Source organism: Podarcis muralis, chromosome 15 (assembly GCF_964188315.1).
Source record: "Podarcis muralis chromosome 15, rPodMur119.hap1.1, whole genome shotgun sequence".
NCBI classification, from domain to species: domain Eukaryota; kingdom Metazoa; phylum Chordata; class Lepidosauria; order Squamata; family Lacertidae; genus Podarcis; species Podarcis muralis.
The window spans coordinates 30,197,122-30,212,182 of record NC_135669.1 but is presented as its reverse complement, the minus strand read 5'-3'; the positions used below and the strand labels follow the sequence as shown (position 1 = coordinate 30,212,182).

Sequence of the window (15,061 nt, the reverse complement as noted above, 5' to 3'; positions counted from 1 at the left end):
TGCTATTCCCCTCTGCAAGTTTTCTGGGTCATATCTCTGTGTCCATTTCTTAATTTCTCTCCCAAATCAGATATATTCATTTTTCAGCAGTTACTTTTTTCTGCAGGTAACTTCTCAGCATCTGAGTGAGGAAGGAGGAGCTACATATGTCAGTCTGCTTGGGGTCAGATACCACCGGTGGATTATTTTTAATGTTAACCCCCTGTTCTTCGCCAAGATGTATTTATATGGAGGGTGATGCCAGAGTCTAGTCCAAGTGTCTCCATCCATAATGTAGTCAATATCTTTCCCCCACATCAGCTTAGTACCATTTAGATGGCTAAATTCAAAACAAATTTACATGAATTTGATATTATTTTTATTTTCTGTTTTTGTTTATAATAAACTTTTGAAAAAGGTTATGTAATGTAATGCAATGTAATTGATTTCTATACCGCCCTATACCCGAGGGTCTCAGGGTGGTTCACAGAATAAAATCAAGATATAAAACCACAAAATACATAATAAAAATAAAAACAACAACCCAATAGCCCCCCAACCCAATGGTGTTGTCCCGAGCGAATCTCCACCCCCTCATTCTCTCTCCCACTTCCTCATTCAACACTTCTACATGCCCTCTGTCTTTGAGCTCTTTGCTCTCCTACTTTCAAGGCTTGCTGGGTTCTGGGAGGGGAGGGGTGGGGTCTGGAACACTTTCTAAAGACACCATGTGGGTCTGCTGTCGCCCCTCTGCTGCTGCTACCTCCTATTATTTCCCAACTCCCCCCACCCATCTGCCTACTGAGTCACATTCTCTAAAAAAGATTTGTTCATTAAATTCTCGCCAGAGTAGCCATGAGAGGGGCTGTTTGCCCAGTTTATCTCTTTAATTGCTCTTGGGAGATCAGAACTCTATTATCATAAAGAGCACACACAAAAAGTACAGTTTAACCATTTGCATGTTTTCTTAGCTATGCCATGTATTATATCATGTTGGATGACACGCTAGAAGGGAAAGCTGAGATAACCCAGGGGCAGAATAAGTTGCTTTCTGTGTCCAATGTTTAAAAGTTGTAAATCTGCGTTTCTTAAAAATTGTTTATTTTCAGATTACAAAAAACAATGAACAAGAGTTCATAACAACAAAGTTCATCCCAATCAGTGAAATCAATGTCCTGTAATAAACATTTCAAGTTTTATTCCAAAAGGTCTTGCCACATTTTTGTATGTGTTGATGGGGGACTTTTGTGCCCAGTATTTTTACATAATCCAATGAATGGTTGCCAATTTCTTATAGATTGAAAAGAGATAGGCATTCCCTCTTAGCCAAGAAACTGACATGCCAATTCAAAACTGCTAACAAAACTGACCGTATTCTAGTCGAGTGGCTCTCAAAACGTTTTTCTCCGGGCCACACTATCAGAATAAAAATTAGCTCATGCCACGCCAATTTTTTATTGAAAAGAAAAAACATTGGAAAACAAAACAACAACAATGAACTCTTAGCAGTGCTGATTTATAAAATAGAACACAACTACCATGTAACATGATTATGGGTTATCCAGAAAGTATAAAACAATGCAGCTACATAAGAACATGAACCATTGCCAAAATACAAAATAGTTGTGTCCAGCACTCGGTTTGAACAGCGATTCTGGATCACAACGACGATTGTTCTCAGCATCATTTTTTTAAAAAAAAATACATACAAACTATTTAAAAGGCAGGTACAAAATAAACATCCATGAGCCATCCAGTTCAATTGTTTTCACATTTAATAACCATAATACTTAAATAGAAAGTTGTGTGAATGCATGTCGATAATAAGAACAACAAATTCCCTGGAGAAATTATGCTTTCTAACTGCTTTATGTCAGAGCTAATTTTTGAGACAAGCTATTAAAACTATTTTCCTAAGCAAATAAAGCATAATGAAAATGAAGAAAATAAAATAGCAACCGACCAAACTACTGCACCAAAGAAAATATAAATCCTATTACCTGAACTGCATGGAGAGCCAAATTATTTGAGTATACTTTGCACACATGCACTTACTGTTATCAGAGAAACAGAGAACTGTAGTGTTGGAAGGGAACCCGAAGGGCCACTTAGTCCAACCCCCAGAAATACAGATAGGCTTTCCCATATTTTGCATTTCAGCTGTACTTGACACTTTGAAAGCTACAATCCTTAAAGGTCATACAATCTCCCAATTTGAACCGTGTGACTTACTTCTGAGTAAACATGCATAGGCATACTCTGCAAATGCTGTTTCGTACAACTTGTGGAAGCAGCCAAGTGCTTGAGATAACGCAAGCCACAAGTTAATAGTCTTCATTGCTTCATATACGCGGGCAGAAATGTTGTTAAGATGAGGATGCTACATTTATATTACACAAAATAATGGAAATAATACTTGACACAGCCTGATTCTATACATGTCTCCTGCTATTCCAGTTCTTAAAATGTGACTGCTGCCCTGCAGTTGATAGAAAAAATGCTTTGGTCCTAAAATACACAAAAACCACGTAAAAAACTGTGCTTAAGTCAGCAGCCCATAAACACTTTGTATAAAAGGTAATGCTTTTTTTAAATGTAAAGGCAACCTGTAGAGCAAAGCAGCAAGGCATTTGATAATAAAAAGGGGATAAAATTGGGAAATTGCATAGGGCACCTACTTCTTCATAGTGGAAAATGTTCATTGTCTGCAAAATTGACTGCTAACATTTGGAAGCGGGTAAGCAAATAGAGAGTAATCCAGAATGTACTTTGGTAATAACTCTTTGATAAGCCCCCTTGGAGTCTTACACAGGTAATAATGCAAAGTTTCTGGCGTCACTGGCTTATACCACGATTGCCGTTCCGGGAACTGCACAAAAGAAGGCGCCCGAACTCTTCCTAGCACGTAATTGGCGTCCTCATTTAGTCTTTCATAGGAGCCAATGAAATCGTACCTGACGGCGCAGGGCTGGCACAGGTTGTAGATGGGCATCCAGTGCTCATTCATCCTCTCCACGTCTTCATCTAAGAGGTACTGGATGAATTCGGAGAAGGTGACGTCGTCTCCGGCGCTTTGCCCAGGGTTTTTCCTGTACCGTTTCACTATTTCCACGCCGTACCTTAACTGGTATTCTTTGATCTCCCCGAATTTATTCCTGTAAGCGGACAGCAGCCTCTCCATCGGGTCCCGGACGAAGATGAACTTGAAGTAGTGCTTGAGGCGGTAGCGGATCTCGTCGGGCTTCATGTCGCCAAGGAAAACCAGGTCCCTCCGGTGGTCCATCTTCAGCTGGGTGTTCACGTTCTCCAGGGTGCCGCCCAGCACCTTCAGAATGCGCTTCCAGTTGGAGCAAGCCACCTTGGGCACGTAGCAGTACAGGAAGCGGTGCTTGTCGCTCACCAGGAGGTGCTTGAGCACCACGCGCCGCTGCGCTGCCGAGAGCTCCCACACGCTCCGAGGGGTGCCCGCTTGCCCGCACGCGGCGCGGATGGTCCGGTTGCGGATGTCGTGTATCACCTGCGCAGCCACATCCTCCTCCTCCTTTGCCACCCCCACGCTGCCACCACGCCTTGCCGGCAGCTCTCCGCGGGCAGGGTGCATGGGCAGGGGCTTCACCTCCGCCAGGATGCCCTTCTCGATCATCAGGAGCAGGCTGCTTGATGCCACAATCACACCAAACATCAGCATGGAAGGCAGGAGCTGGCGGGGGCCGCTGCTCCGCGGTCGGGCCCTGGGAGTGGCCCCCGCGGGTGCTGAGGGGCATGGAGACATGGCCTGCTGCGTGGCCTCGGGCCAGAGGGGCTGTTGGATGGGCCGGGCTGGCCCTGCCGGCAGCCGCCTGCTTCGCTCCTTTTCGCAGATCAGCTGGGGCTGCAGCTGTCAGCCTGCCCAGGGCTGGTCAAGGATGGCAGGACCTGCCCCCTGCAGCTCTGCCTTTCTCTTTGGTGTCTTCCAGGAGCTCTGGAGGTGGGTGCTGGGTGAGGAGAGCCAGTGCTGCTGCCGGAGGAGGAACCCCTAGCCTTGCAAACTGGAAACACAAGGGTTAATACCACAGAGCAGCCTTTCCCAAACTGGCTTCCTCTCCCCACCAGGAAGCAGATGTTGCCCATCATCTCTGACTTGTCTGTGGGGCCAGGGCTGCTGGGAGCTGTAGTCCAACAAGCCTCAGAGGGGCGGAAAGAGGTGGGCGGTTTGCGAAGTGGCCTCACTGGCCACAGTCTGGAGGAAAAGCCGTCTGCAGTATCACTGGATGCTCTTAATCTCATTTTGAAAAGAGATCTACCCATATTCTGCAAAAAAAACCCTCACCCCGATCTTTATACGCTACTATACTGAAATCTTCAAACGTTTCTTTGATTGTCCTTGATTGCCATCGTCTCCTGTCACACCAGGGTGGTGTGCTGCTTCCTTTGAGAACCCCTGCTCTAGTCTATTATGCCAGGATTCAACATTTAAACTCCATTGTTTCTGACACCTAGTAACTTTAATTCTCGCTGCTGTTAAAGACGAAGGAGAGCGGATCATTGTTCAATGATCTCTGGGTCTGGGTGACTTTAATCCCCAGCAATGCTAGTTCTGGTGTCACATCTATTTTTATACCACAAATTGAATTTATTTCACTGGGTACAGTGGACAAAAATAATCTAATGACTCCACCATGCAACCACAGGTACCTTGGTTGTTACACCCCTCTAGCAGATTTGACTGACTGACTTGAATATATTGAAGCGCTATCTATGATACCCATCTTTAAATATTTCAAGGGTTATCACACAGAAGAGGCAACAAGCTTGTTTTCTCCTGCTCTGGAGGGTAGGACTTGAACCATTGGATTCAAGTTACAAGAAAGGTGATTCCGACTAAACATTAGGAAGAAATTTCTGTGACAGTAAGAGCTGTTTGACAGTAGAACAGTCTCCCTCAGGAGGTTGTGGACTCTCCTTCCTGTTTTTAAACAGGTTGGATAGCCATCTGTTATTGGATGCTTTAGCTGAGATTCCTGCATTGTAAGGGGTTGGACCAGATAACCCTTCCAATTCTATAATTCTATGATTTTATGACTCTTGAGAGTGTCGCGGCCTCCTCAGTACACACAAAGCACAATGGTGGGGGAGGAGCCCTAGTGGCTGGTCAGCAACGACATCACACTGGAGGGACCTGCGCAGTGATGTCACGGAGTGACATCATAAAGCTGGGAGGGGTGTTGGAAGCTCACAGCTGCTTCCTCCAGGAAGTCGCACAACATTTCTGGGACCACTTCAGCCTCTGAAGTCCCAAGGACTGTGTTGCGTTGATACATCGCTTTAGCCGTTGCCTAGACAGGAGGGTTGACTACAGAGAGCAAAAGGTATGTGCTTCAAGGCATAAGGATGCATGCCTTACGTCTTTATATACAGTTCTTTGATTGCACCAATTTGTTTAACAGGTGTACGGGGTGTTAGGGGAGGTGGCACCCAGCACTCAGCTCTCACATGTTGTTCCTAGAAGCTGTCAGCATGTGACAGCAGCCACACCCCAGAAATAGCTTTGACTGGCTAGCTAAACCAGGGGAGGGTAGCTGAGGGAATTCCCTTTTCTCTGTGAAGAGAGCCAGTGTAGGGTATAAGAAGCTGCCTTACACTGAGCCAGACCACTGGTCCATCAAGCTCATTGTTGTCTACTCTGGCTGGCAGCTACTCTCTAGGATTTAAGGCAGATGTCACTAGGGATTGAGCTGTGGCCTTTCCCCCTGTGTTCACTGTGTTGGGCAGTGGGCAAAAGTATGCGCTCAACAAGATGCAGGGCTGAGCCACCCTGCCCTTAGTTGGGAAACTGGCAAGGAGGCCTTAGGACCATTTTTCCAGCCCCCACAGCAATTTTCATTTTGTGTGTCAGGGCTAACGTCCCTTTCTCACTGCTAGGAAAGTATAGGAGAAAATGTCAGGGCATTATTTTCCCTTCCTATCTCACCTTTTCCTCCAAGGAGATCAAGGTGGTAGATGTGGTTCTCTGCCTCTTCATTTAATCCCCAACAACCCTGGGAGGTAGGCTAGGCTGAGAGGCATGACTGGCCCCCAAGGCCACCTTCAGTAAACTTCACGGCTGAGTGGGGATTTGAACCCTGGTCTCCCAGGTCCTGATCCGACACTCCGACCACTACCCCACGATGGATAATGAGAGGGCCTTCTTGGGAGTGGCACCCATCTTTTGGAACGCCCTCCCATCAGGATGTCAAGGAGATGAGTAACTGTGTGTAACCGTTAGAAGACATCTGAAGGCAGCTCTGTATCATAGAGTTGTAGAGTTGGGAACACGAGGGCCATCTAGTCCAACCCCCTGCAATGCAGGGGGGCTTGAACCTGAGATTGCTCAAGCAACTAAGCTATTCCCATATTTTATACATGGAAGCCTTTTAATGTGTAGTGTTTTACAGTGGTCCCTTGGTTCTCAAACTTAATCCGTTCCAGAAGTCCGTTCCAAAACCAAAGCATTCTGAAACCAAGGTGCGCTTTCTCATAGAAAGTAATGCAAAACGGATTAATGTGTTCCAGACTTTAAAAGACAACCCCTAATAAAACAGCAATTTAACATGAATTTTACTATCTAACGAGACCATTGATCCATAAAATGAAAGCAATAATCAATGTACTGAACTATAAAATAGAGTGACTGTATTGTAGATGATACCAAATTGCAAACATGCGCTGGATTATGGAGAAAGCTAGAGAGTTCCAGAAAGACATCTACTTCTGCTTCATTGACTATGCAAAAGCCTTTGACTGTGTCGACCACAGCAAACTATGGCAAGTTCTTAAAGAAATGGGAGTGCCTGATCACCTCATCTGTCTCCTGAGAAATCTCTATGTGGGACAAGAAGCTACAGTTAGAACTGGATATGGAACAACTGATTGGTTCAAAATTGGGAAAGGAGTACGACAAGGCTGTATATTGTCCCCCTGCTTATTTAACTTATATGCAGAATTCATCATGCGAAAGGCTGGGCTGGATGAATCCCAAGCCGGAATTCAGATTGCCGGAAGAAATATCAACAACCTCAGATATGCAGATGACACAACCTTGATGGCAGAAAGTGAGGAGGAATTAAAGAACCTTTTAATGAGGGTGAAAGAGGAGAGCGCAAAATATGGTCTGAAGCTCAACATCAAAAAAACGAAGATCATGGCCACTGGTCCCATCACCTCCTGGCAAATAGAAGGGGAAGAAATGGAGGCAGTGAGAGATTTTACTTTCTTGGGCTCCATGATCACTGCAGATGGTGACAGCAGCCACGAAATTAAAAGACGCCTGCTTCTTGGGAGAAGGGCAATGACAGGCCTAGACAGCATCTTGAGAAGTAGAGACATCACCTTGCCAACAAAGGTCCGTATAGTTAAAGCCATGGTTTTCCCAGTAGTAATGTATGGAAGTGAGAGCTGGACCATAAAGAAGGCTGATCGCCGAAGAATTGATGCTTTTGAATTATGGTGCTGGAGAAGACTCTTGAGAGTCCCATGGACTGCAAGAAGATCAAACGCATCCATTCTTAAGCAAATCAGCCCTGAGTGCTCACTGGAAGGACAGATCGTGAAGCTGAGGCTCCAGTACTTTGGCCACCTCATGAGAAGAGAAGACTCCCTGGAGAAGACCCTGATGCTGGGAAAGATGGAGGGCACAAGGAGAAGGGGGCGACAGAGGACAAGATGGTTGGATAGTGTTTTCGAGGTTACCAGCATGAGTTTGACCAAACTGCGGGAGGTAGTGGAGGACAGAGGTGCCTGGCGTGCTCTGGTCCATGGGGTCACGAAGAGTCGGACACGACTAAACGACTAAACAACAACAACAACAACATTGTAGATGATGGAAATTAAAATTATTTTTTACTTACGTGCACCGATGATAGTAATTGTTTGGCGGGGGGTGGTGGCTTTTATCCATTTCCGCAGTCAGTCAATCAATCAGTAGCTGAACTGGGTTCCACACAGTTACAAAAACAAATTAACCAAAATAGCCTTAAAAAGAAAAACGCTAAATAAATAGCAAAAACAAAAGCGCCAGACTTAATCTGTTCTGGAAGTCTGTTTGACTTCCAAAACGTTCAAAAACCAAGGCGCAGCTTCTGATTGGTGCAGGCACCCCGAAAACAATAGCCAACAGCCTCATCGGACGTTCGGCTTCCGAAAAACATTCAAAAACTAGAACACTTTCGGGTTCTCGGCATTTGAGTACCAAGGCACTTGAGAACAAAGGTACCACTGTATTTTGGTTTTTCTATATGTTGGATGCAGCCCAGAGTGGCTGGGGCAACCCAGTCAGATGGGCAGGTACGAATAATAACAATATTATTATTATTACTACTAGTACTAATAACTAGTACATTTCAAGGAGGCTCCTCCTTTTAAGACGTTACAGAAGAACGTAAGAAGAGCCTGCTGGATCAGGCCAATGCACTCACGGTTGCTAGCTAGACGGGAATCGCGCAAACGGGGCCCGAGTTCGAGGACGCGTTACGCTATGGGTCAACGTCTTTTTATTTCACAGACTTCTTCCGAGTGCTGGGCTCACCTCGATGGAGCCGGACATTCTCCAAAGCCACGCAGACATGAACCCGTGTGGCCGAGTCCCTGAGCCGGGGCCCCAGTCCCCAGCGCCTGTGGGCAAGGGGGTGCCCAGGATGGTCCAGGGCGGGCTGAGCACCCTGTACCTGCACTTCCTCTCCTTGCGGGTGGGCCTCCTGGACTGGTATTTCTGCTTCAAGCAAATCCAGTGGGACCTCCTCCGGTGGATCCACGCCTCCTTCGAACTGGCCACCGACTTCTTTTTCTGCTGGGCCCAAAACATCCTCTTGGCTTCCATGATGCTTCTGCTGCTGGCCTGGAGGGCTCGGGACGGAGCCAAGGAGCGCGGGTGGAGATCAGTGCTACGGGGCTTGGTGAGGGGGCCCCAAAGGAGGTTGGGTCCTGAGGAGGAGGAGGAGGAGGGCAGGGGAGCTGGGGCTGAATCCTGACCCTTCTATGTACTTGGAAGCCTTTATCAAAAGCAGCTTCTCCAGAGCCTCTCAGAGAGCGGCTTGCAGCAATAGCCAGTAATGGAAACATAGAGGTGAAGGAGGTGAGGCCTAAGGTGACTTCAGGCCTAGGTGGGGTAGAATTGGAAAGGGTCAATCTCGTCCAACACTCTGTAATGGAGGAAAGATGCTCTCTGCCTTCAGACTTAGGACCCCATCTGCCCTCTCCACTTACAGCAGCATCGTGCGACTTTAAACAGGTAACGGCTTCTCACATAAGAACCCTGGGAAGTGCAGTTTCTTAACGGTGCTGAGGGTTGCTAGGAGACTCGGATTCCCCTTGCAGAGCGACACTTTCTCAAGAGCGGTTTGACCGTTGCTGTTTTCCCTTTGGGAACCGTAGCTCTGTGAGGGGAATAGGGTCACCTCACGATTCTCAGAATCCTTGGCAAAATGATGTGTCCTTGGATTCAGCATCCTTGACAAACTGTTTCCTAGAATTCTTTATGGGGAGAGAAGCTGTGATTGTTTAAAGTGTTATGATGCTGAAGGAGCATCTCCACCCCCATTGTTCAGCCCGGACACTGAGGTCCAGCTCCGAGGGCCTTCTGGTGGTTCCCTCACTGTGAGAAGTGAACCTACAGGGAACCAGGCAGAGGGCCTTCTTGGTAGTGGCGCCCGCCCTGTGGAACGCCCTCCCATCAGATGTCAATTAACTGACTTTTGTGTGGCGAGTTCCCGCCTTCCCCAGTGGAAATAAAGACACATGACATAATTATTAAGGTTAATGGGCTAAATAAGGCCACAACTTTATTGGTTACAGGTGATGAGCGGTATTGGCTTAGGCATTGGTCATAACCAACTATATCTGACTTCAGCCCGTCCACTAGAAGTCTGGGAAGGGTTAACCACCAGTAGGGGGAGTCCTGCTGATGCACATCAATGCGGAACTGCCCCGGGGTCATCGCTCGGGGGCATGCCTTAGGCCCTCACCTCCATAGGCTTCGGACAGGGTCACGACCCCCCCCCCCCCGGAATCCTTTATCGGACTACCCTTCAATATGCGGGGCAGGTGATGGGTGATGGCGCTTCCTCCCCTAATGCCTAACCGCCAATACCAAGAAAGTTGTGACGATTTGCTACGAGGTAGGCGAAAACCAAGTGTCTGGTGCCAATTTACCAAGTGGAAAAATTCCTACCAGGCCCCTCAATGGCAACCAACCAAGGTCCATAGCAAGGTCAAGGAACGAAAACCTTAAAGGGCGGGAGGGTGGGAAACAGGAACAGCTGGCAGGCGGGAAAAGAGGGAGATCCCTGGCTGCATCTGCGTTTAAATCGGGCAGGCCAAGTCACCCCTGGCCAGCCAGTTGGGATTCCCCCAATTGAACAGGGGCTGGACTCCAGTCCTGTGATCTTGGTGGGGCCGTGACACGCGCAATCCCACCTCCTCTGCAGAGCAGAAGTGGCTTCAGAAGACACCTGAAGGCAGCCCTGCTTAGGGAGGTTTTTAATGTTTGATGCTTTATTGTATTTTTAATATCTGTTGGAAGCCACCCAGAGTGGCTGGGGAAACCCAGCCAGATGGGCGAGGTAAAATAATAATAATAATAATAATAATAATAATAATAATAATAATAATAATAATTATTATTATTATTATTATTACTGTTGTTGTTGTTAAATGGATAGTGCAGATGGGACCTTAAATTCTGAAAGGCCCAACTCAAAAGGAAGACGGAATTGGGGAGGGGGCCTGCCATGGCCGCAAGGAGGCTGGCCGTGACTATAAATAGCCTCTGCAGAACTTGGATCTGCTGTGGGAAGGCCCACTATGGAATATGTCCTTTACAATTGGGGGGGATGGGACTCTTGGCCCCCTGTAGATGACCCCCCTGTTCTCAGATGTTCTTTCTGGTGGTGGTAGCAGCCAGGGAGCAAGCTCCCTCAATGCCGTTCTTTCTCTGGCTGATGGTTGATCCCGAGTTGGTTGTCCCCCACACCTCCCCACTTCCTGGGAAGCAGAGAGCTGGCCCCACATTGGCCCTAGATCACCAGGCAGAGACCAGATTCTGCTTCCCGTCTGATCTGCCATCCTAGAGCAACTTCTTCCATTTGTCCGGCATAGCAACTTAACCTCAGGAAGGAGTAAGGATTTTAATTTGGTAATTGTGTTTGTAGACAGAAGTACCCTTTTATGAGCTCTGCTGTTTAAAATTATTTTGATTAGCTTGCCATTTTAACGATTTTGGATGGTTTAAAATGGTGATTTATTGTATGCGGTTTGCCGCAATATTTATTATACATTTATTGCAATTATATCCCACTTTTCTCCCAAGGGAGCTCAAGGTGGCATACATGGTTCGCCTCGCACTACTCATTTAATCCCCAAAACAATCCTGTGTGGTAGGTTAGTTTGAGAGAGGCAGTGACTGGCCCCCAAGGTCACCCAATGAGCTTTAGGGCTGAGAGGGGATTCGAACCCTGGTCTCCCAGGTCCTAGCCCGACACTCTTAACCACTACACCACATTGGCTCTGGTGGTGTATATAAATGAATGGCCGAGTCAATGCACGAGCCGTTCCTCCCAGCACTGCTGTTTGCCCAGCTGGGTGTGTATGGCATGTTGCTAGTCCCTAACGAGCCCTCGCCTTTTCCTTGCCAGGCTCCGAAGGGTCTGATCACTCGGGTTTTTTCCCTGCTGAATGCCTGCTGCCGGTACCTCGAGAGCCTTGTGGCTCAGATCGTTTGGGGTCTGGCTTTCCGCTTGACTTGCCCCATCGTCTGCATCACCCAGGCCCTGGAAAGCACCTTTCAGCATGCTGTCGAAATAGCAAGCGACGAGGAAGATGAAGATGAGGAAGAGACTGCGCTGGTGCCAATGCCATGCCGCGCCACCCTTCTCCCCAAGCAAGAGGAGCGGACCTAGCTGGCATTCAATAAATGGCACTGGAAGCAAGCCTGGCTGTCTGTTTGATTCCTAAGAACAGTACGATTATGATATATTTATTGTCATTGTCCCATACAGAACAATGAAATTGAAAAACGACATAAAACATTCAAAACCCAAGAGCCTCCTATCCCTGCTATCCCAACCTGGTTAGCCCCCTAAAAACCTCTGATACCCATTTTTAAATACAATATACTCCCATACAGACTCCTTACAATTCATTTAAAACCAAAATCGCATTTGGGTAGAAACTGTTTCTCAGGCGACTTAGTCCTAGTCTTTATAACCCTGTACCTTCTTCCAGAAGGCAGAAGCTGAAAGAGATCATTTCCGGGGTGTGCACTGTCCTGCACTATCTCTGGAACTCTCTTATGGCACCTGGAAGCGTAGATTTGATCCAAGGTGGGGAGAGTGCACCCAGTTATTCTCTCCGCAGTCTTTACGACCCTGGACAGCATTGGTTTTTCCCTGACGGTGCAGCTCCCAAACCACACACACAGACCATAAGTTAATGCACGCTCCACAGTACAATGGTAAAATGCCATCAACAGTTCCTTTGAGAGATTGTTTTTCCGGAGGATTCTCAGAAAATATAACCTCTGCTGTGCTCTCTTCATCAGGTCTTTGCTGTTTTCTCCCCAGGTTAGGTCATCTCTCAACTCCATTCCCAGAAATCGAAACATCGAGACCTGTTCCACACCCTTCCCCTCAATAATAAGTGGCTGAATATTCAATTTAGTCCACAATAATCTCTTTCGTTTTCTTTAAGTTAAGGAGTAAGTTGTTTTTCCTGCACCACTCCCCCAACTGCTCAACTTCCTTTCTATATGCCGCCTCCCCCTCTCCAGCCGTGATTAAACCAACCACTGTTGTATCATCTGCAAACTTAATGATCTTATTACAGGGGTATCTGGGGACACAGTCAGCTGTGTACCCGATCAGATGCAGAGCTATCCTTTGACATTCTCACTTCTCTTAATTTTGTAATGCAGTTCTGTAGCCAAAACACACACCCAAACATGTGCACGCTAGTCTGCCTTTCGACCAGGAGGGGCCGCCCTTGATCTACATTTCTGGATCATTCCCCAGAGCCAAAAGGCAAAACTTTGCTTCTTCAGGCAGTCTCTTGCAAGTGGCTTGTCTCCTGATCTCCTGTCTTAACACTGATGAAACAAAAAAAATTCCTTCCAGTAGCACCTTAAAGACCAACTAAGTTAGTTCTTGGTATGAGCTTTCGTGTGCATGCACACTTCTTCAGATACATGAAGAAGTGTGCATGCACACGAAAGCTCATACCAAGAACTAACTTAGTTGGTCTTTAAGGTGCTACTGGAAGGAATTTTTTTTGTTTTGACTATGGCAGACCAACACGGCTACCCATCTGTAATTAACACTGATGGTTAATGATGGCAGCACAGCAGGTTGGAACGAGAGTCGTGCCAAAATCTGCCCTTTGTTTTCTGAAAGCTCCCCCCCCCCCCCGTCCCGCAGTGAAAGAAGCTCCCATTTTTATGTTTCATTCTCGGAGCGTGTTAGAATTTCAGTGGATGCAAAGTTTTGAGCTTACCTTACGGCTGCGGTGTGTTCTGTGTTTTCTTTGCAATAGGACATTTTTCCAGCAGTTTCCTGACCTGCAGAATTGTAGAGTTTGAAGGAGCCACGAGGGTCATCTAACTCCAACCGCCTGCATTGCAGGAATCTTTTTGCCCAACATGGGACTCGAACCCATTACCCTGAGATTAAAAGTATCACGCTGTACCCATGGAGCTTACCTTGTTTAGTAAAAAGGCTTTTCTCAAGATTTTGAAATCTACAACGGGCTCACGTTTCAAAATTGGGCCTTTTATTGTATTCAATTTTAGTCAAATAGTTATGAACCGTGCTTGTGTAAAAATGGCAGCGTGCTAGAAATTCAACACAAGACTTTTGAAATTTGTTTGGGAGTTCGTCTTAAGTAAATCTACAAGACTGATGCATATAGCTGTGCCACTATATAGCATGTTGGGTGAGAAACAATCCCGTGAGAGTATTTGGGAAACCTCTGAAGAGAATTTTGAAAAGGGTTCAGGGTGGCAAATTTGTTCCAGCTTTTAATTTTTGAAATTCAAAAACCCGTTTTTTTGTGTGTGTGGATATTTTTTTTTTTTTTTTTGGGACGCGGGTGGCGCTGTGGGTAAAAGCCTCAGCGCCTAGGGCTTGCCGATCGAAAGGTCGGCGGTTCGAATCCCTGCGGCGGGGTGCGCTCCTGTTGCTCAGTCCCAGCGCCTGCCAACCTAGCAGTTCGAAAGCACCCTCGGGTGCAAGTAGATAAATAGGGACTGCTTACTGGCGGGAAGGTAAACGGCGTTTCCGTGTGCGGCTCTGGCTCGCCAGAGCAGCGATGTCACGCTGGCCACGTGACCCGGAAGTGTCTCCGGACAGCGCTGGCCCCTGGCCTCTTGAGTGAGATGGGCGCACAACCCCAGAGTCTGTCAAGACTGGCCCGTACGGGCAGGGGTACCTTTACCTTTACCTTTATTTTTTTTAACAAACAGACATACCAATAGCGCCCCCTGGTGACCTGTGCACCTCTTTGCACATTTCAGGGTGCAGGATTAATGTTCTTTGAAGAAAGCAGGTGGGTGAGTGAGCTCTGGCTGCGTTCCTTACAGCCAGAATCGCAGAAGCATGCAAGAAATGGAAATAATGTTCATCGTTGCCCCTTTCCTTCCACACCATGGTCTGGCAGAGGGATAAACTGAGCCCTTAACACCCCCCCCTTCAACAGCAGGGTTCAGCCCAAACTTTGAACATCATCCTGGCCCTGTGTTGTTGGATTGCCCAGACATCCTTCACGGCTGTCAGAGCCTCTGTTCTCCCGCTCTTAAAAACCATTACTTTAATAGCTTGTTTCACACGTTTAGCACTTTGTTTCCATTGCTAATTGAGTCGGCGGGTTCCCTTACAAGATCAACAGGCAGGGTCACCCTCCTTCGCATTCTCCACTTGCTCGCTGGCTGGACGAGGCCCGGACGCCTGGCTCGCCTCACAAGCTGACATTCCTGAGCCGGTCCCTCTGACAGGCTGGGCCTTTTTTCGCTGAGAAATTCTCAAATTAGCTGGCGCTTTCCTAGACGCCGTGTTCCCAGGGGCTGGCGTTCGGCTCGGGCAGG

The 15,061-nt window shown here is 47.2% G+C and overlaps 2 protein-coding genes across 2 annotated transcripts; one reads left to right on the top strand and one right to left on the bottom strand.

The window, feature by feature from the left end:
• Window positions 1-1,415: 1,415 nt before the first annotated feature.
• Window positions 1,416-3,999, bottom strand: CHST14 (carbohydrate sulfotransferase 14). The gene has a single exon (XM_028708334.2). It carries the CDS (start codon window positions 3,749-3,751, stop codon window positions 2,678-2,680), a length of 1,074 nt encoding a protein of 357 aa, XP_028564167.1. The 5' UTR covers window positions 3,752-3,999; the 3' UTR covers window positions 1,416-2,677.
• Window positions 4,000-4,151: 152 nt separating this feature from the next.
• TMEM270 (transmembrane protein 270) lies at window positions 4,152-11,918 on the top strand. Its single transcript, XM_028707314.2, has 3 exons — window positions 4,152-5,327; window positions 8,498-8,888; window positions 11,625-11,918. The coding sequence occupies exons 2-3, from the start codon at window positions 8,526-8,528 to the stop codon at window positions 11,886-11,888; spliced, it is 627 nt and encodes a 208-aa protein (XP_028563147.1). The 5' UTR covers window positions 4,152-5,327; window positions 8,498-8,525; the 3' UTR covers window positions 11,889-11,918.
• Window positions 11,919-15,061: the final 3,143 nt, after the last annotated feature.